Below are 21,055 nucleotides of genomic sequence, written 5' to 3'. Positions count from 1 at the left end.
AAAATAAGTAATTTAGAAGATATTTTTTGATATGTCTTTAATGCATATCTTTTATTTGACATTATTAAATTAAAGTAATTGAAATATGAATGTATTTTCTCTTTATTTCTCATTTGTTATTTCAATCTCAAGAATCTCTTTTTTTATTTATATTTATTTGTATTCTAATTATTTCCCAAACGGGAATTTCCCAAATGAAATAAATTGAATTTTTCTTTCATTAATACAATTTTCTTAAATAGGTGAATCTCCACTGGGACGGTGAAAAGCTGTTCCAAGAGACACGACGCATCATCAGTGCCATGCTGCAGCACATCACATATAATGAGTTTCTACCCAGGATCCTCGGCTGGAACGCCGTTAGCCTGTATGGCCTTAAATTATTGCCCCAAGGCTATTACAAGGAATACTCGCCCACTTGCAATCCCAGTGTCCTCAATGAATTCGCGACCGCAGCCTTCCGGATCGGTCACTCATTGCTGCGACCGCACTTGCCGCGCATGGATCGCAACTATCAGAACATCGATCCGCCCATCTTGCTGCGTGACGGATTTTTCAATCCGGACATGCTCTATCAGGAGAACATGATCGATGAGATGATACGCGGCTTAGTAACCACGCCGATGGAGACGTTGGACCAATTCATCACTGGCGAGGTGACGAATCACCTATTCGAGCAACGTGGTATCCCACACTCCGGCGTGGATTTAATAGCCTTGAACATTCACCGAGCCCGCGATCACGGGCTGCCGTCGTACAATCACTACAGAGCGCTCTGCAATTTGAAGAAGGCTACCACGTTCGAGGATTTGTCCAGGGAAATGGCGCCGGAAGTGATAGCTCGTATGAAACGCATATACGCCTCCGTGGACGATATCGATCTGTTTCCAGGCGGTATGAGCGAGCGGCCGCTTCAGGGTGGCCTGGTCGGACCCACCTTCGCCTGTATCATCGCCATTCAGTTTAGACAGTCGAGGAAGTGCGATCGTTTCTGGTACGAGACCGACGATCCAAATATCCGCTTTACCGAGCATCAGATGGCAGAGCTCCGGAAGACCACTCTGGCCAAGGTGATGTGTGAGAACATGGACCACCAGATGGACATGCAGAGAGCGGCATTCGATCTACCTAGTAACTTCTTAAATCCACGTGTACCCTGCAGTTCCATGCCCCACATGGATTTCGCTGCCTGGCGAGAAACCAGACATGGCTGTCAGATCGGCGGTAGAAATGTCGCCGTCGGCGAATCTGGTTTCCCTACGCCTTGTACCAGCTGCGTCTGCACCGCCGAAGGCGTAAGTATTCTGCCTGAATGAAGTTACGTCAAATCTCTCTGTTCTTAATTCCGACTACATAAATTTGATGATTTTGATCTTCTTCAATCTTCTTCACAAGCTATTGCCAAAAAAACATTCATCGTTTTTCTTCTATACAACCTAAAGAAAAGAATCATCTAATTGCTAAAATATAGAATTTAAAAACAAGCTTTTTTTTTCTTTCAGACGCAATGCGCTTCGTTGAGAGTCACGGATTGCAATCAACTTCTACGAGAAGCTTCCCGAGAAGCGATTTTACGGGATGATGTCTGCACCGCTCAATGTGGTTTCGTGTTGGCAGCCTCGGAGAGCAACGCGAGGCTACAACAGTTCACTACACCCAGCGGCTCAGGTTTCTCTGGTTTTCCAACGCATACGAATAATCTGAGAAGTTCATCGACGCCAGTCTCATTCAACGGCTTCAAGTTGCCCGATCTCTCGCAATTTATTGGTTGAATCAAAAGAGATAGGAAGACTTAAAATTCATAACTCTTTGTTTACTGATTATTGTATTGTATGCAGGAAACACACTGCCTTTACTTCAAGAGACTGTACGACAAACGCGATCCCAAAATTTCATAACCGGTTGGTCGTGCTCAAGCTCAATACTATAAAGAATAAACAAATACAGCGGACAGAGACAAGGAGACAGTAAGCATATTTTGAATATATGCATGACATAAAAGAAAGATAAAAGAAAGAGTACCTGTCGGCATGTAAATATAGATGATAAGGCGCATGTATTTAGTTCACTGAAAAAGAACGAGATCGCATCGTCGAAAAAACAAAGGAGAGCGGAAAGACATGCGAACGGGATACGCGAACTTCTTGAATTAGAGGAAGTAGTGATGGTTTTAAAATATAATTTCGAATACGATGAAAGCTTCTTCTCAACGAACTTTTGAATATTATTCGAAAGAAAAAAATTATTGAAAGTCTTGAATGCGTTGAAAAATGTTTCTTAAATGCTTTGAAAAATATATTTTTCCTTTCATAATACTTCATTGTTTTATTCCTTTATTTTAAATACACAAATAATAAATATATTCTTAATCTTTCAGATATCTAAACATCTCAAAATTTTCTAAACATTTAAGAGTTAAAGTGTTTCATAAGACATTCAAGTCTTCCAAGATTTTTTAAGACTTTGAAAAGTCTTTAATTTCGAGTAATGTTCGAAGAGCAATTTGAATTTTCATATAATTGAATTATTTGATAAATTTTTCTTTCGAAAGGATTCAAACATCCATCATTACCAGGAATAACACAGACGAATGCGCGAGCAAGACTCGTTATTGTCACATTGTACATTATGGTGATATTACGTTACCATGGAAATTAAGATCGAGAATGATTATAAGCATATCAAATAGATACGTGATATCATATGTGCTGTGTGGTACGTGTCAGCGTCACGTATCGATACGTTTTATATGTTTAAATGACGGACGGTATCGGCTCGGAAGAAATGCAAACGCAACGTTTGTTACGAACTTGTCTTTCTTTCTCTCGTTACACCTCTACCTAATTTTGTATTATAATAACGTGACATGTATAATGTTAATAAATGTTAATATTTCTTTTTTTATTGTTGTTTTTCCTCATAATATAAACAGCAATATTATGTCACCCGCGCCTCCACGGGCTCTGGAAATTGGTCCTCACTTTTAATTTAATTATAATAAAGCGCGAGGCCACGGTGGAGGCAAACAATCTCTTTCTAAAAAGATCTAAAAAATTATTTACAAGGATTTCTGGCAGCCCGAATAATAAATATTCGACATGTTTTATTTGCAGGATATTCATCCACTCGCTCGAGTTTGATCCGAGATGCTTTTACGCTTTCGGAAAACGTCTAGAGTTTTTCTTATCTCTCTTTAAAGTTCAAGTTTAACTGGGAGCAGGAACTTCTTGTTTATTATTAACCACAGTGGTATTTTCCTGTATTGTAGGTGTTTGTTCAATACAGCGCCACAGTCCATAGGTTTTTCCGACTACTGTTTGCCATAATCTTAAAGTACCATCTTCAGATCCGCTAGCATACAATTCACCATCCGGTGAAAATCGTATGCAGTGTACAGGCCCAAAGTGTCCCTTGAATGATTCTAAGAATGCAAATTTTATATAAAATTAATTAAAAAATTTTTTTTCATTTAAAAATGCTAAATTTTCAAAAATTTTTTACCTAGTTCCGCTCCTGTATTGTAGTCAAACTTGTACATTTTAAAATCTTCCCCACCACAAACAAAAATAGTACAATCCGGATGCAAGCTAGCACTATTTACTTGAGTTGGCACCATAAATTCCTTTATCTTGGTTAATCTGACAAAAAAATTTAAAGATTAAAATTTCATTTCCATATAAAAATAACGTTAAAATTTTCAGTATTTCAGTCGTTTGTAAAAGATTCGATTTTAATTCTTAGAATTGCTGTATATGATATTAGAAATTCTGACTAGTAAAATATTTCAGTTGGTTCTACAAAGTGGAGATTAAATCAAAGTTCACAATTTTTTATATCATAAAAATTGAAACTGTAATAAAACCAGAAAAAAAGCCTATGTAAGATGATTTTTCCTCAGAAGACTAAGATTCTATTTAGGTTATAGTCTCTCTTATTAAAGAACGATAACGAAAAGAAAATGCCACATACTCCTTGCTATTCCAAAAAGTAACAATATTAGAATGAGTAGTAGTAATGACATTCCCATCTTTCGACACCTCCATAGAACTTGGAATCGCAGGAAAGTCTAATCTCTTAACTTCTTGCCCACTGTTTCTGTCCCATACCCTCAATGTCTTATCGTCTGCACAAGTAATTAAGGCAGAGTTATTATCAAAAAAGGTAACATGTCTGATGCCACTCGTATGGCCTGAAAAGATCTGAGAAATAAAAATAGTTTTATATATTAGCCTGTTATATATTCTATTGCGATCATATTTACTGCTAATTCATATAATTTCACTTACCTGTGGAGCAGCATCTGGTTTGTTAAGATCATAAATACGTACAAGCTTTTCATTAGAACCAGTACACAAATGATTAGAGTCTGTACTAAAGTTGACAGATTTAACTATGTGATTGTGTTGAAAGGAATGAACCTCTTCTCCTTTAATCGCGTCCCAGACTTTGGCATTAAAATCTGCTGCACCAGTCGCAGCTCGTGTAGCTTCTGGATTTAATGCTACGCCCCACACAGCTCCTTTGTGTCCTTCAAACGTACCGATCCAATCTCCAGTGTCACCTTGTCGCAACATAGGTTTGCCATCTGAAAAAAAAAAAACATTATTTCAAAATATTTTGTCTATGTAAATTATTATGTTAATAATTTCATATAATAATTTCATGTATAACAATTAAATGTATCTCTCTCTCTCTTTAATGTTATATAAACATACATAAAACAAAACACGCACAAAAATATCTAAGATCTATTTAACTCCAGAAATAGTATATCAAATTTAACAAAATCTTAATTTTTTTCAAAATTTTAGCCTTCTCCATATATTTCATAGAACAGATATACCTTTAAAAAACAAAATATTTCACATAGACATTAAATAAGAACAAATATAAAATATTTGGAGAAGCTGCCTTGACGTTGCCTCCCATGAACAGGCAGGAAGAGATTCGCGCACCGTCAAGAGCACGCGACGTCTAACCTCGAAGTTCGGAGCCTTGGGGCAACCGGAAAGAATCGGGCCAAGGCGATCGAGAATCGAACGTGCCGATCATGTTGTACATACGATCGGGAGGAAGGAAAAAGAAAGACGCGACGATGCGAGCGGAGCAGCTTTGGAACATCCAACCGGTTCGATTCTTGGCGAACGAAATTTTGGGTTACCTTTGCACGCTGAGATGAGATAATACCCGGATTCGGTGACGTCGGAGAAGGCGAGGTGGACCACGGGTCTCGTATGACCGCTACATGTCAACGGGGTTTGCCTCAGGCTGGCCATTGTATCGCCGTTTGTATCGCGTCTCCAGGTTTTCTTTCCGTCCTCGCCTGCTGTCGGCACGTCCGTCCACGACGTAGCTTTGTGATGAATCTCACGAACGAACGAATAGACGAACGATGAGATCGGTAAAACACGCACGCCGCAACGACTTGCGACTTCCGATAGCTCCACATGCGCTCTCGTATCGCCACAACGCACCGTCACGAAGTGTACGAGGCTCGACGCTCGACTGACTAATTCTGACGGTCACAGCCGGTTGGTCGTGTTGTCCTACCAATCGCCATTAGTACCGGCAATTAAGTTCCGAGACAGGAAGAGCGGCCGTGCGCGCGCGTGACCTCGCCGCGTCCTCGTCTCCCTTTTTCTCACTCCTTCGGAGCACCGCTGCGATCGTTATTTACACGAACGGGAGTAGCATAAACTCGCCCTAACTTTGCAAATTTATGCATTCCGCGTTGACAGATCCTACAATTGAAATTTCCAAGGGACGCCTTGGCAATATAAATTGTGAAACTTGAAATCACAATATGAAATCATAATAATAATTTAAGTAATATGACAAGAATAATATATGTATTTATTATATAATAATAAATTGTATATTTAACCTCAAACATTTTCAGAATCTACACATAGAATATATAGAATATATAGTTATAAATTACGTATAAAAATATTATATATTTATAAATATATAATTTATTACATTATATTTACTACATATAATGATGAATATAATTTATTCCTGTAAAATAGAAAAGCTTATATTGTATCATGCGAGATATTTTCATATAGCGAATAAATGATTTAAGGGGATTTACTTCAAATACGAAAGAAATCTCTGTCGATTCTTTTTGAATTTAATGAAATAACTTCCCACGCGTAGAATCTTTTCAATTTGTACATTGCTGCACTGTAATTTTGTTTTGAGATTGCAGCGCAGCATTGCTGCGTGTAGAATATTCGCAATCTTGTTGATAAAATTAGCACAATAATGATATATTAGATCTAATTCTTTATGCATTACAATATACTTTCCGCATTTGAAATGAAATGAAATATACAACATTAGACATTCGAAAGAGAAGAACGGGATGAAAAGTATAAGAAGTTGAGTTATACAAAAACGAACCAATGATATTCGCCTTTTTGCAATGGCAAGAGAAAGATCTAAAATGCAAATGTAAATATATTCCAGACAGAACATTTCAGAGGTAAGTGTAGCAACATTGAGATTCCAGATGTTACTGCAATATTATTGGAATTTTCTGTACAAGTATATTTGATAATAATAAAAAAAAATTGTGAGAAATTACAATTAGCATTTATTTTATTTTTCTAAACAAACGGATTATTTTCAGTAATTTAAGTGAAGCATTATTGTTCATTATACGTTACAGCTAACGTTGACAGAATGTTTAAATTATCACATACAAGAAGCAAATGAGCAAATATATAAAGCAAGTTATATGTATGCTGCGAATAATAACATGTTATATATTATTCCACAATTGCGCAGTTATTCAAGGCTGAAACATATTTCAAATATTCAAGATACAATCGAGAAATGCTTTTAGTATAGATGGAATCAAAATAAAAATTAAATAAATATTTCCTTTTTGCTTATCTATTTTCTCCGAATTGAAAATAAAACAATAAACATACATTCGTTTAAGAAAAAAAAAAAATAATAAAAACATCAATGAGCACATCTGAGCAGACCTAAGACTTTTTTCAAGTCTTTATTCTTTAATTATATATTTTCGCAATTCTTTGATTTCTTTTTTTCTTATTACTACACTTTTATCGACATGGATTGCGTTAATCGTAATATTGGATTATCTCACCTTGACCTTCTAAATTGTTTCTTTCAAATCCTTCTTGAATCACGACCATGAATTAAAACAGCTCTCCCTCCTTTCTAACCAGTAACCTTAGCATTTCATAGAACATGTGTTTTTGTAACGTGTATTGATTATCAATCGTTCGATATGCTATATCCGAAGGATATAGCAGAAATATAAAAAAAAATTTCAATGCGACATATGACATATATAAATTCTAGATTATTCTAATTCATTTTAGAATAATCGATATACATAATATAATAATTAATGTAATAATTGTGTCACTTAATAATATAATTTCACTTAATAATATAATATTACCAATAATTATCTTAATAATTACACAGTATTTGCAAAGAAAGACAAAAAAGTAGAGTTTTCAAAAAAATATAGATATTATATAGATTATAAATTAAATATTATTTGTTATTAATATGATGAAAAATATTTTTTTATTTTTACATATTGTTTGTAAATGATAGAAAATTTCGTAACATATAAATATAATAATAGGGATTTAATATAAAATTTATTTGTTAATTAATTCGTGCTTTTTACAAAAATTTAGGCAAAATAAAAATTGAATCGAATAAGAATTATATAACTATGCATATGCTATACATAAATTTGTAATAAAATAGTATGTATAATATAGTATATATATCAATGTCTTTAAATAAAGTACAGACGAGCCGAAATAGCTCAGTTGGGAGAGCGTTAGACTGAAGATCTAAATGTCCCCGGTTCAATCCCGGGTTTCGGCAGTAGCAATTTTTTTTTATTTATTAAATTAATAACAGTCATTAACAAAATTTAATAATACAAATAACATACTTCATAAAAAAATATTAAATATTTTATATAATCAATATTTTATATAATCAAATTATAATTCTCTCTTTAATTTTTTGTTATTCTACATCTTCAAAGTTTAACTACTCGAAAATACTAAGACACCGAAAATGTGTATTTTAAACGTCAATTTTAATTAAAGATTATAAGATATACTTTTTAATAAATTTAATTTAAGATATATTAAAAAAAAAAAAAAACAGAAAAATCATTGAACACTTTGAAAACACTTTGAAGATTAGTTTCTCAAAAATATTAAAAATGTAAGTCGAGCTTTTTAGTATGTATTTTCCTCGGACTTTGAAAGCTGCATGCCGGACGCGCTTGTGAAAATCTGTTGTTTCAGATATATCGGACGTAGCCAGGCGGCAACGACAGGAAGAAGACGCGAGGACGAAGGGATGCGCGACGGCCTCGTCGTGCGCACACTCCCGAGGCGTCGTTAGACCCTCTGCACCTGCAAGCGAGGTTCGTAGCGAGACGATTGGCCGCTCTCAGTTGGATCCTGAGTGCGCGAGGGGTGAGAATGTCGACCGGTGGTAGACGCGCGTACACGTAGGGTGAGAAGCTCTATCGGGGAAATTACCTTCACGCGGCGACGGCGGTGGTCGCTGTGCCCGCATCACGCATCTCGAAGATCTCGCGCGCGCGCGCGCACGTGTCCGTTCGATCGCGGATGCAGCCAGCGTGAAAGCGTGGACGCGGAGGGGAAAAAACGCGCGTTCGAGAGAGAAAGCCCTTCGTGTCGGGGTAGCCGCGACGCGAGCTGCCACGAGGCTCACGTGCCTCATCTCTCCCGATCGCGGGGACTGGATTTAATCGGCTTCCCCGAATTTCACGCTTCGTCAGGATGAGACTCCCGCGGATGCTGCTCGTCATTGGTTACCTGCTGCGCTATCACGTCGCCCGCTCGATAGCCGGTGAGTATGTAATTGCAAGTATACATATGTTTCTCCCTTGCAGCTGCACGCCTTCAAGGTCCTAAATCCTCTCGCTTTCTAATCGTCGAATGAAAAAATTGTCTCAACTGCCTAATACATTTTTATATTTGAAAACGTACAAATTTAAAAACGCATGTGCTTGAATTTTGAGAGCAGGAATCACATTTAATGCTATCGGGAATTGAATTGCAATTCCCTTGTGAATTGCAAATAGATAAGCTTTTTGCAATGCGAACATTGGATATCAATTTTGCAGATTTAAAAGAATCTCTTGATAAGAGTACTTCATAAATAAAATGTGCAGTGTAGAAAGTAATAGATGAGATTTTTCATTTTTACTCTCACATTTAAAACTTTTCATCATACACCGTGAAAAAATAACGCGCGTTTTTTAAAATGTAGCATGTAAAATGCAAAATGTAACATGATATATTACTTTAGTATTAATATTATTTACTCTTTTAACTTAACATAAAAAATAATATTTTTTAGATACTATGAAATAAATATATCATAAATTGTTTAACCCACACGCGCATTTGTCTCTAATAAAATCAAATTATTAAATTAATATGTTTATTTAATTTATGATAATATATGTACTATATTTTATTATAACTTTTTTCATTATATCATCATATATTATTATATCACTTATTATCTAAGATTATTATGATATTCCTTGTGCACAATTAGCGATGAATAATTGAGAATGATGAAATAAATTTTAATATTAAATTATTAATATTTTTAATCCTAAAATATTAAATATTTTGAGGCAAGAATATTGATTCGTGGATTCTCCGTTGTATTATTATCTGGTGCGCGCGAAATAATAGCAAAATGCAGCGCAGATTATACGGACATCGGTGGTCGCTGCATATCATAGATAAGGTGCTTAACAATGCCCGCTGTTGCATTTACAAGTACATTTTAAGTATTCGCGACACTTGTAAATCCGCTTGCAAATTCGCAATGATCGTAGCATATCCGGGATATTCTCAACTCGAAGATTTTTACTTGTAAAAAGTAGACATTTTATTTATTTTGTCGCACCGCAATTTACAAACATATCGAATAAGATAGTTTGACCGGCAATACCGAATTAATAACGCGAGTTATAATAGCAATTATATTATGTTAAACCATTACGTTTTAATTGCAGGACATACTGTATCGAATTAATTAATTTTATATGGTAGCGCGAGGAAGGAGGTGAGGAGAAGTGAAGGGATAAAGCAACGGAGTTGATTCGCTGAATTAATGACGCTTTAGTGGACACCTCGCTAACGAGGAGCCATTGTTCACGATTTCAAAAGAATCTTCGAATGACCATCCCGTTGATCAAAGAACCGATTTGTTAAAAAGGTGAAAAAGAATCGGGTTGTTATCTTTTTTCATTCATTAAAAATCTTGTATGACTATATTAATTGGCACGCGTGCAAGTTACACGTAATAATATGTATGCATGAATATACGCATTATTATTATTTAAGTGAAATATGGTCGTTAATTAAATAACGCGTCTCTGATATTACACGATAACACAATGTAACAAATATAAAAAGTGGTGCGGCGTGCAAAAGCCAAACAATTTTTATTACATATTCATTACATGATAATCATTAAGAAAATAACTCATATGTATATAAATACAATACAAATTTATTTGTACTTTAATTATATAAATTATAAAAACTCTTGATAATTTTAAATACTTTTTTTACAATGTTTTATTATAAATAAATTAATATATTAATATATTATATATTAATATATATTAATAAATTATATATTATCAGAAATTCTTACTCTTCTTTTATTTTTAACAAATTAGTGCAAATAGTATAGTTATATATTAGTAGATGAGATCTATTATGCTATAGGTTCCGGGTTCGATTTCTGGCAGAACCAAAAATATTTACGCTCGTATATTACGAACGTAATATTTACATTCTTTTCGGAAGGCAATGGCAAATCACCGAAAGTGACTTTGCCATGAGCGTCTCTCTACCAAAAAAATTTGCCATTCGGAATCGGCGTTAAACATAAGGTCCCATACACCTGTGTACAATCACCATACGTATCACATGTATATGTGAGAGATCGCCATGCTCGGAGCAATAGGACAAATATCTATACTGTGATTACTAGGGTCTAATAAAATTTCTCAGTCATATTGTTGGAATAACTCGGAAATTTTTGTATTTTTGCTTTTTCGAATATGTATTCCTCTATCACATATTTCCATTAAAATGAACTGACGCATAGCTTAATACAGCGGTTGATTGATAAAATATTTTCTATTCAGACACATTTATTGAAAAATTCGCTGAATCATTCCATAATTTTGATATTCTAGATAACTAAAGATCGCAAATATGCGCAAATATATATATATTCAAAACAAAAAATACTATCTTTTTTATTTCTTTGCTCTCTTTTGTTAATTAAAAATTTGAGTGATATTCTAATATCCTAGTCCCAAGCCTTTGTAACTCATCACATGGTACTACAATGTTTATCTGTTTGCTTGACGTGCCATCCTATTTCCTTCACGTATCGATCTTTTGTCTCGCTCGTTACCTACACCACGCTTTATATCTCTCTTCACATTCGTCGCTTTGGTATACAATATCTCACCATCTGTGGATGCCTCAAAATCAATAGAGGTCCTTTTGGATATTGAATACTTTGAAATATTTGAATACTTTGATTAATATAAAAAACGATTTTTCAGTAAAAATGTTATATAATTACTAGTTGTTTTACAATGAATGAGTTGCAAAAGAAAAATTTCCAACGGAATGATCTCATAAAAGTATATAATAGTAGAATCACATCTTTTAATTCACTTTTAATTCACTTATTTTCAAAGAAATATTAAAAATACGAAAATTTTCAAAGTAAATAGAATAGCAAGCAGAAGAAATTTTGACAAAATGTTATGCAAATAAAAGTTAAAACAATTTTAAAAAAAGATTTAAATATTCATTTAATTAACATCCGCATAAAATAGTGATAATACTGTAATCATTTTGAAAAGAAGATTAATTGTGAGACTTAATTAAAATGCCTTCCCATCTATTTTTGATAACTGTTTATTTCTATTACTTAACATATTTTTAAATTAAAAAAATATATTATTTAAAATAAATATTATTTTTTCATAAAATTTGTATTTAGACTCTTCACAAGCATAAAATTGATCGAGACTACACCAATTTTATTCCATCTTATTCGATCGAACGACCGACCGATGAACTTTCACGATTATCTAAAATAATGACCTAATATACAAATAGAGCTCTCATTTAACAAGATAAAATATTTCAATTTTAACACAATTTTACATAAAATCATTAAGAAATATAACGATCTTTCTCTATCTTTTGCATAAATATTTATTTAGCTTTAAGTAAAATGAAAAAAAAATTCTAGCAAGTGCAAGCATTGTAATCTATGTTATGTTTTAGTAAGTTTTACAGTTATATATGTATTTATTTAAAATATATAGTGTTAGAGAATAAGTGGCACGCATGAGGCATGTGTTTGATGATACTCAAGTGAGATAAATAATAAATATTAAAATATATAATTTTTCATTAGTAATAAATTAAGTATAATCAAAAATTTTTGTTTTTCTTTTATTCGTAAAAAATTAGTACACAAATAGTTATACATTAATAAATAAGAATTGACTGTAATTATTTATTAATGTTGCTGTTTAAAAGAGATATTTATAAATCTATTATCTATTTTATTGTTAATATATCAGTATAATTAAGAACTTTCTTGTTATTGAAAAATTAATTCCGGAAGTGAAATCTGTAGAGTTTTCTTTTGAAAAGAATTCTTAAAAATATAAAATATAATATAATATAAATATACATTATATAATGATATAATTATATATAATTATTATAATAATTAGAATAGTAATTTATTAGACACTTCGAAAAGAATAATTATATTTAGTGATATTAATACTAGATATGAATTTTTAGAATTAGAGAATTATATTTGCAATAGAAAATTAAGTACATAGTACAATAATACTAAGTTATTTTTCATATTAAAAGTGATTATATTAATGCAAATTCGAAAGGTCAGTCCTTTACAACGAATATTATTTTTACTTTTATAATAGTAATAAAGGCCCCGGATGTTACGATTTCTCGTGCCGCGCGCGGAGCACCGCTGCGTGCAAATGAAATAGCAATATTACTCTTTGTCTGTTTGTTCTAAAATATGCCTTTCTTCTGTTGACTGTGATTTGTCCTTATCTTTATCAAGCAACTTACAGTCTAACCCAGAAGAATAGTATCCGAAGAATAGTTGATGTTCCTCTTTTTAGATAATTTCGTAACCATACGATTGGCGAACATTCATGTTCTTTCCATGATTTTGAAAAACTTTTTGGACTCTTTCTGTTTGAAGTTGTTTGAAGCCCTTTTTAGCAAATCTATTAAGTAATACGCATAAGTACAATACGTACAAGGTTGAGAAAACTTCCTTAATTCTTGTCATAACGATTCTTTCTCTGCATCATTTAAAATCCTCTTTCTTTTTGTTGTATACTGCTTTTACATTGAATTTTTAGCGGTAACGATTGACGATAACGATTAACTCATTGATTGAGAAGATGATAGGCAAAATAGGCATTTTGACTGAGAAATTAACTTGGAAAAGTTTATGTTTTTTTCTCTTTTGGGGTATGCGTAATCACTTTGATGCAGACCGCTTTTGCATCCGTGATTTTGGACAAATAATATTTCTTTTTTTGGCGAAAATGTACATCATATCTTGTACATATTTTTCTAAACAATTTACGTGACAAATACAATGTGAGGAAACTGTTTTTAATTTACTTAAAATCCAGTTGTAAAACAATGTTTCCTCTTCATTAGGACTTTTTTACTTAGCGATGGATTACTTTGAAGCAAAGAACAATTTGTCGAAGGAAATAACTCGGAAATTCTTTCATTTCCCTTTTTTTATATGTTGCGTAACTAATACACTGACACAATCTTATGTAACTTCCATGACATCGGACATTCTTTATTTAAGTATCTTGAAACAATTCATAAATCATTTTTCTCATACAAATTTCTGCGAGCAAATCTTTCGTTGTTGTCGTAATAAAAGAAAGAAGAGTTATTTAACATTCAAATAAATGAAACACAGTTTTCATAATTTTTTTAAAATCTCAGATAGAATATTTAATCTAAGAAATTTATTTTAAATTTCTCTGTTGAATCTGCGGAAAATTTATTTTAAATTTCTCTGTTGAATCTGCGGAATTGGAAAAGCATCGAGAATGTCGATTATACGTGTCTTTTAAGAGGAAGAAAAATAAAATCTATGAAATATTTGGATATTTTATAAGAATATTTAAAAATATAAGCGAGAAATACAATTAAGATAAAACAAGCAGTGATACTTATCAAATAAATTCGAAAACAGATTTTAATAAAGAAAATTTAACAAATTTATAAAATGTACTAATTAAGTTGGAAGTAAATAATGAACTAATGTTAAGAACGGACAAACTTAAAAATCTAAATAGATACAGTGTTTACCGAATGATAAATTTCCCTTTGTAGCATTATCCCTTAACCGAATGCGCCTCCCAACCGAACGTTGTAATTTCATTCGATTACTTCAATCTTAAAAACTGCTTTCTACTTAAGTCGTCGTAATTAATCCTTTTGCTTTTTTAGTAAGCTTTTTAGCGACGACTATATTGTTGGATTTTCTAACCGATGTAACCCTAAGGCGCAGTCTTAATTGCTTGCTCTAATTACGAAATTGGGTTATGGGACTGTATGAGTACGCATTCATATTACACGTACAAATTTCTGCAAACGGATTTAATTAAAATATTCCAGTTTTATGCGATTTCATTGTTAAAGAAGATAATGCGCGCTATACAATTGAAAGATTGCATGGCAATTATGATTTACGATTTAGCAATTATCAAGCGAGTTAAAATAACAACTGAGTGAGGTGAAACAATTTCTCATTTCTCTGGAAGAAGCAGTGATCTAACTAAGAAAGAAAATTTATTGATACAGTGACTGAAGGAAGCAATTCTTCAACTATTAATGAACTTTTGCTTATCATTTTGATTACAGCACCTGCAAGAGCGACAAGTCAGACTTTATTAAATAAAGTTGATAATACACTTTGGAACGATGACGATAAGGATGTCACGACAGAGGAGCCGCTTCTTAAAAAATGCATTGTAGACGGAAATTTTTATTCTCACAGTCAAACGGTAACTGGACAAAATATACTGACAATTTTCAATAGAGAAATTCTCCTTTCAATAATATTTCTTTCAAAAATAATCAAAAGATGGAAAAATCTTTTCTTAATATTAAGAAGGATTGCTATTTATTACAATTTTAGAATTTTTAGCATCACAATTAAATCTCTCAGATTAGAATTCTATTCCAATAAACTCCATCTAAATTCCATCTAAATTCCATCTAAAATTAACTAATGAATATAATTTATTTGGCTTTCTGAAATTTCGTTCGTAAAAAGACTTTTTTCTACAATTATTCATAATTGAAAGATCTTTGTTTGTATTGAGAAAAATTCTATTCTCAAAATTGATAAGAAACTATCATTAAAAAAAAAGTATGAACGTAAAAAGTAGAATTGCCATGTATTTATATAATATTATTCTAAAATAATTATCTATGTGAATACTAAATTTTATATACTGAATTTTTTTTATTTTATCCTCTCGTATTTTTTTCATCAACTCATTTATTAGACACAGACATTTTCTCTTTCAGATACCATCTTATGACTCAAATTCGCATTGCCTATGCGTCGCCGGTGAAGTTTACTGTTGGTGGCAAAATTATAATCCGAGTACCGCCTCGTCGCTCAGCCCTTCTGTGCGATCGACCGCGATGGAAAGCAATTACACTTCATCCCTGGGAACGAGTACGGATATCGTGGATGACTCCGAGGCTTCCGGGGATTTTGACTCCTCGGTCAGCAGCCAACAAGGACACATAGAAATTAATACCACTTTGTCGAACACAACGCCTTCTATACCGACCACTTGCCTCGTGATGGGTATTCATTAATTTTCCCTCTTTAATTATTCTCGTAATATTTTAATAGATTTTTTTTTTTTTTATACAAATCGATGTTCCTCACATTAAAAACATATTTTGAAAGATAAATATCATGACATGACATGTTACATATTCGTACAATTTAATTTAAGTAGATGTTTTCTAAGAAATTTTAATTGTAGCATAAAGATTCACTTTCCAAAAATTTTTTTTATTTTTATTATCCTAACAGACAATGCAATTTCATATTCACAGTATTCGTCTCGACGCGAAGATAAAAGCTTCCTTTTGTGTACTTTAAAAACCTATATTTTTCTTTTATATATATTATAAAAGCCGCGCATTCGTACGTTCTTCGTACATACGGTGGCTCCGGCTCTTTTATTCGTCCGATATTCGTACGCATCATGGGATTTGAATTATAGGAAGAGAGTATCGCCAGGGTGAGACACTACCACACTCAACGGGGAACTGCGTCGAATGCAGCTGCGGCTCCGAAGGGCGCATCGAATGCTCGCCGAGAGACTGTGTGGCACTGCGACCCGAGATATTAGTCGCGCCAGATATACCCGAGATACTCGATTTCGAAGTTTTCAACTTAGCGCGAGATCGGGACATCGAGGAGAATTTCTAAAGCATCCTCAAACTCGCCCAGTTCTGATTGCCGCGATATCATTACGACATTGTAAAAAGTCAACTAAACGTTTAATTAAATGCGATCTTGAAAAGACTGTTCCGTAAGAGGGTAGATTTCTGTAAAAGAAGATAGATATCTTGAGAATAGATTGATTCTAAAGTTTGGCGAAAGTTGGATTACCGGTTAACAAAATGAAATATAAAAAATAAAAAGAAGCAGATCTTGAATTAATAATTTATTAATCAACTAATTTATAACAATTTATTAATCAACTAAACTAATGAGTGATTGAATTATACATTTATATCGAATTCTAATTAATATTTATTTCAGATGTAATAATATCATGTTTTTTTTTTTAAATAATTCGAAATAATGATAATGATTGAATTATCAAATTTGCACTTGGTGGTGAATTTTGATATTAAAACAAAGTTATTTTCTTTCGATCAAGGACGTGCCTTCAATTATTTGTCTTATGCCATGGATGTAATCAAAACGACGTGGAAGGCATAGTCCTAAAATGTCTAGAGTGTCTAGATTCTTTTTATAAAATCTTCGATGAACGAGTGAGAGAAAAGTGTCTATTCGTTTTTTACATAGACGGCCTTATCAAGAATTCTTTTCAGATACTAATAGATTGAATATTCTCCATGTAGAAATTCCTTGATAATTTATTCATCTATTTTACCAATTGTAGAAAGTAGGATTTATTATCTTTCATGTAAATACTGCGTGAAATCGATCTTATTTTAATTTGTATGATTGGAATTCGATTCCTAGATACATATCGTAATTAGTCATTTGATGTATTTAGTTTATTTAACAAATAGAAATTTTATATTTATATAGATCCGAAAAATGTTTTTGTAGACGACGGCCTATAATCTATAAATTAATCGTAATATGTACATGAGCCTTATGTACATGGACGTGTGGAAAACAATATTACTGACAATGAGCTTAGGCATTAATAGGCAACCACAATAATTAATAAAAAAATACTCTTTGCCATACCTCCGTCATATTCCAATATTGATACATAATCGAATATTTTAATGGAAATCGTGTAATTTATAATGATATAAATTACACAATCCCCATATATAACATAATATATAGCGCCATATATAGTCTTATATACATAGAATAATATTATAGAATATCAACGAATAACAAAAATCCCTTGTTGCAAGTTTATATAACATATTAGTTTATATAACATATACAACAAATTGAACAATAATAGAAGTTTTTACAAGTTTTCATAATTATAATTTCTTTTTTTTCTTACATATGAATTATTCAAACGAGAATATCATGTACCTATACTTATTGTTAGTATCAAATACAGTATTCGATCTGAACTTTATTTTACGTAAAGTTTACATCATTTACAACATTTTATTAAGTTAAATATTTATTTAATGTTTAATGCCGATAAATTCGTATAGCTATATAAGAGCCCAACTACATAAATGCAAGAATTGCATTAATGAAAGAAGATATCTAAAATCCCTAACATATATATGCATGATATACATTAAAGATATAACTTTGTACGCGTATATAAAAACAGTATAATATATAATATATATAATATTTTACTTATATTTAATATAATATATCACACGAGAAAAACCAAGTAAGAAAACCAACTAAGAAAAAAAATAACATACACTTGTGCATTATAATAACGTGCGATCGTAATTACAGTCAAATCTTCATATTTCTAAGATATATTAAGACCAAACAATCTTTGCCTTTAATTTCCACTCATATTCTAATGAAATACGCACAGAAATATCGTTTTAATTATTGTGATTATAATATTTTTATTCTAATGTTATTAAATAAATAGCATGTGAAATAATGTAAAGCAGTATAAATGTTAAAGGAAATGTTAAAAATATGAAAATTAAAAAGGCTAGAAGAAATATTAAGAATACAGGTATTACAGATTAAAAGATAATTAGATTACAGATATTAAAAATATGAAGATTCGATTGTAATGAAACCACAATTTTATATAGATAAACCGCGATGTTTACTTTTATAAACATCATGCGAAAGTCACGATAGGACTGTTATACATATACTTTTGATGACGACAAAAAAATCAGTTGTTTATAAATAATTATGTAGATGAGTAGTTTCCAAAATAATATATATACCACGAAAATAACTTTGTCTAAAAGTTTACAAGTTTAGAACAGAGAATTTGTTCTTTAATAAGGCCTGATGAAACATCTAATTACTGCTATTTATTTTGACAAAATTAAAAGTAGAACTATAATTTAAATGATAAATTTATTTCACAACGTTTATTCCTAATAATTGGAGAAACAAATAAATAAAAAAGTAAATTAGATTTTGTGTCTTCTCGTCTCTATTTAATAAAATAATTTAATAAAAATATCAATAATTTAAACGGAAAGTAGAAAAGAATTGTAATAAATGAAAAAATAATTTTTTGGAATTAAATAATTATTTTTTGCACTTACAAATTGATTAAAAGGCTTCTGAATATTAGCTTTCGCGAATATTAATTTTCAAAGAATATTATCTTTAATAAATGTTTTTATAAATTTTCTATTATTCTTTAAACCAAAATTAATAGAGAGATACAAAATCCAAATTTAGATTTTTATTTATTTATCTTTCTTGGAAATAATACATATCAATTTTATCACGCTTCTTCAATTATTATATTTGTTTAATATTTAGTAAGATTCGTTTATTAATCATAGTGTTTATGAGCAGAGTAATTAATAGCGTACATTGGATTGTTACGAAAGACATCGTAAATAGCAGAAAAAGTCGAAAAATATTTTTAAAAATTCCTCTACAAAAGTTATTAGTTATAATTAGAATATCTTCCAACACCAATTACTGACAATCCACATTCATCAAAATGATCATAATATAAAATTTCGACATAAATTCTGTCAATACTTTGAACATGTATTTATGAACATAATAGAAACATATTATTTTAAATGTGGAACTTGTATGCTTACAAATTACACTTTAAAAGTATATATAAATTATTTGGATGCTTTCTGTTTCTGTTTTTAAACAAAAGTATAAATGTCTTACATCAATAATGTTCGCAAATGTTAATTATAATTTCTAAATTTTGCCTAAATTTTTTGAGTTTCTATTTTTTAGAACTCCGAATTTATATGTTTTCTCTTATACGTTTTTGTTTCTCAAGCTATAATTTGTAAGAATTAAATTTGTAGGATTTAAATTTAAAGGAAAGAAGAACTTTAATAATATGTTATTCGTATACATACAATATACATTTCCAGAGGATTTTTGATACTTTTCAATTTTGTTTTAATTTATTAATTAATATAAAGAACAAATACATCTTTTCTATTCATAAATCTTGATGATTAAACATACAATTTTGAAATGATTAAAATGTTTATTCCTCTCGTCTTAGTTTTTTTTGCGTAATAGATTACACAAAATGCATTTCTAAAATCTCAACAACTGTAAGTTATTTAAAAATTTATTGACAGAATTTATAATTGTGTATGGTATTCTTCGCATATGTAAACATTTATAAATTTTTTAGAAAATTTCTCGTAAGACGAAAGTCGCACATCATCACGGGACCATTTTAATGAGAATAAGTAGATTATTCGTTACTGTTTTTGTTCATACCTAAATAACGATCTCGTATGTCTTCCAGTCATCTTACGTGGAATTGTATCTATATTGTATTCCTGAGATTACATGCTTATGTCTTCATAGAAAAACTGTATTCCAAATAAAGAAAGATCTCGTGAAATATGTTTGAAATATGTTTATTGTGTATTTTGCTATCTTTCATAGTAAGAAATATTCTTCTTGTATAATTTTTAATTGCTCCTTTATAATATCATTTTGACTTATAATATCATATTTGACTTAAATTCAAAAAAGGAAATGAATGGAGCTTGAGATCCTGTTTGTCGAGTAATATCATCTATTACATTCTCTTCTTTGAATATTCTCTGCTTATTACATTGCATGAAAATGTTTATATACATCAAAGAAATTGCTCTTAATTATTGTCGGTATTATTTATTGTTCTCATTATCTGTTCATTTTCACTTGTAACTTTATTTTAAAAGGAAATCTATCGTTTAACGCTGTGTGTATATTTAACGTTAGACTTTTAATTTTTACATGATATAACACCTTGCTTAATAATTTTTTGGTATAAAAATTGAAAATTATTTTTTTTTAATTTTATTGCACAACAGAACAATTTGGTAAATAGGTTAATGATATATGCTTTTAATTATCGATCAAGAAGCGGCAAACTTTTTCAATGTCTAATAAATGTACACAGGAATAAGTTAAATCATACATTGTTTTTTAAAAGAATTTATTATTTTTATTAGCA

General features: G+C 31.2%; 3 protein-coding genes and 1 non-coding gene across 4 annotated transcripts in view; 3 read left to right on the top strand and 1 right to left on the bottom strand.

Annotated features, from left to right (window-relative positions):
• LOC105430236 (uncharacterized) overlaps positions 1-2,900 on the top strand; it is a 29,013-nt gene extending 26,113 nt beyond the window's left edge. The window contains exons 7-8 of the mRNA XM_089076098.1: positions 243-1,295; positions 1,503-2,900. Coding sequence (XP_088932224.1) covers positions 243-1,295; positions 1,503-1,772 — 1,323 coding nt within the window. The 3' untranslated portion in view covers positions 1,773-2,900. The remainder of the gene's footprint in view (positions 1-242; positions 1,296-1,502) is intronic.
• wmd (serine-threonine kinase receptor-associated protein wmd) lies at positions 2,872-5,595 on the bottom strand. The gene is made up of 5 exons (XM_011643698.3): positions 5,162-5,595; positions 4,287-4,585; positions 3,970-4,199; positions 3,502-3,638; positions 2,872-3,421 (listed from the first exon to the last, which is right to left on the bottom strand). The coding sequence occupies exons 1-5, from the start codon at positions 5,274-5,276 to the stop codon at positions 3,207-3,209; spliced, it is 996 nt and encodes a 331-aa protein (XP_011642000.1). The 5' UTR covers positions 5,277-5,595; the 3' UTR covers positions 2,872-3,206.
• Positions 5,596-7,814: 2,219 nt separating this feature from the next.
• On the top strand, positions 7,815-7,887 carry TRNAF-GAA (transfer RNA phenylalanine (anticodon GAA)). The gene has a single exon. It is a non-coding gene; the product is annotated as a tRNA-Phe (tRNA).
• Positions 7,888-8,424: 537 nt separating this feature from the next.
• On the top strand, positions 8,425-20,455 carry LOC105430239 (uncharacterized). The gene is made up of 4 exons (XM_011643700.2): positions 8,425-8,895; positions 15,054-15,196; positions 15,726-16,014; positions 16,442-20,455. Exons 1-4 carry the CDS (start codon positions 8,826-8,828, stop codon positions 16,648-16,650), a joined length of 711 nt encoding a protein of 236 aa, XP_011642002.2. The 5' UTR covers positions 8,425-8,825; the 3' UTR covers positions 16,651-20,455.
• The last annotated feature ends 600 nt before the right edge of the window (positions 20,456-21,055 follow it).

The sequence above is a fragment of the Pogonomyrmex barbatus genome, unplaced genomic scaffold (genome assembly GCF_055798465.1).
Source record: "Pogonomyrmex barbatus isolate J1 unplaced genomic scaffold, ASM5579846v1 scaffold2, whole genome shotgun sequence".
Lineage (NCBI taxonomy): Eukaryota > Metazoa > Arthropoda > Insecta > Hymenoptera > Formicidae > Pogonomyrmex > Pogonomyrmex barbatus.
The sequence above is the reverse complement of the archived record's forward strand: the minus strand, read 5'-3'. Positions and strand labels throughout refer to the sequence as shown.

What these genes read in the sequence shown, in the direction of transcription:
- wmd (XM_011643698.3), bottom strand. Translation starts at nt 5,276, where the DNA reads ATGGCCAGCCTGAGGCAAACCCCGTTGACATGTAGCGGTCATACGAGA. An exon ending in ACTTTTTGGAATAGCAAGGA is followed by an intron (nt 3,639 to 3,969) that starts GTATGTGGCATT and finishes TTTTTTTGTCAG; the next exon opens with ATTAACCAAGATAAAGGAAT. An exon ending in CAATACAGGAGCGGAACTAG is followed by an intron (nt 3,422 to 3,501) that starts GTAAAAAATTTT and finishes TTGCATTCTTAG; the next exon opens with AATCATTCAAGGGACACTTT.
- LOC105430239 (XM_011643700.2), top strand. Translation starts at nt 8,826, where the DNA reads ATGAGACTCCCGCGGATGCTGCTCGTCATTGGTTACCTGCTGCGCTAT. An exon ending in TTTATTCTCACAGTCAAACG is followed by an intron (nt 15,197 to 15,725) that starts GTAACTGGACAA and finishes TTTCTCTTTCAG; the next exon opens with ATACCATCTTATGACTCAAA. An exon ending in GACCACTTGCCTCGTGATGG is followed by an intron (nt 16,015 to 16,441) that starts GTATTCATTAAT and finishes TTTGAATTATAG; the next exon opens with GAAGAGAGTATCGCCAGGGT.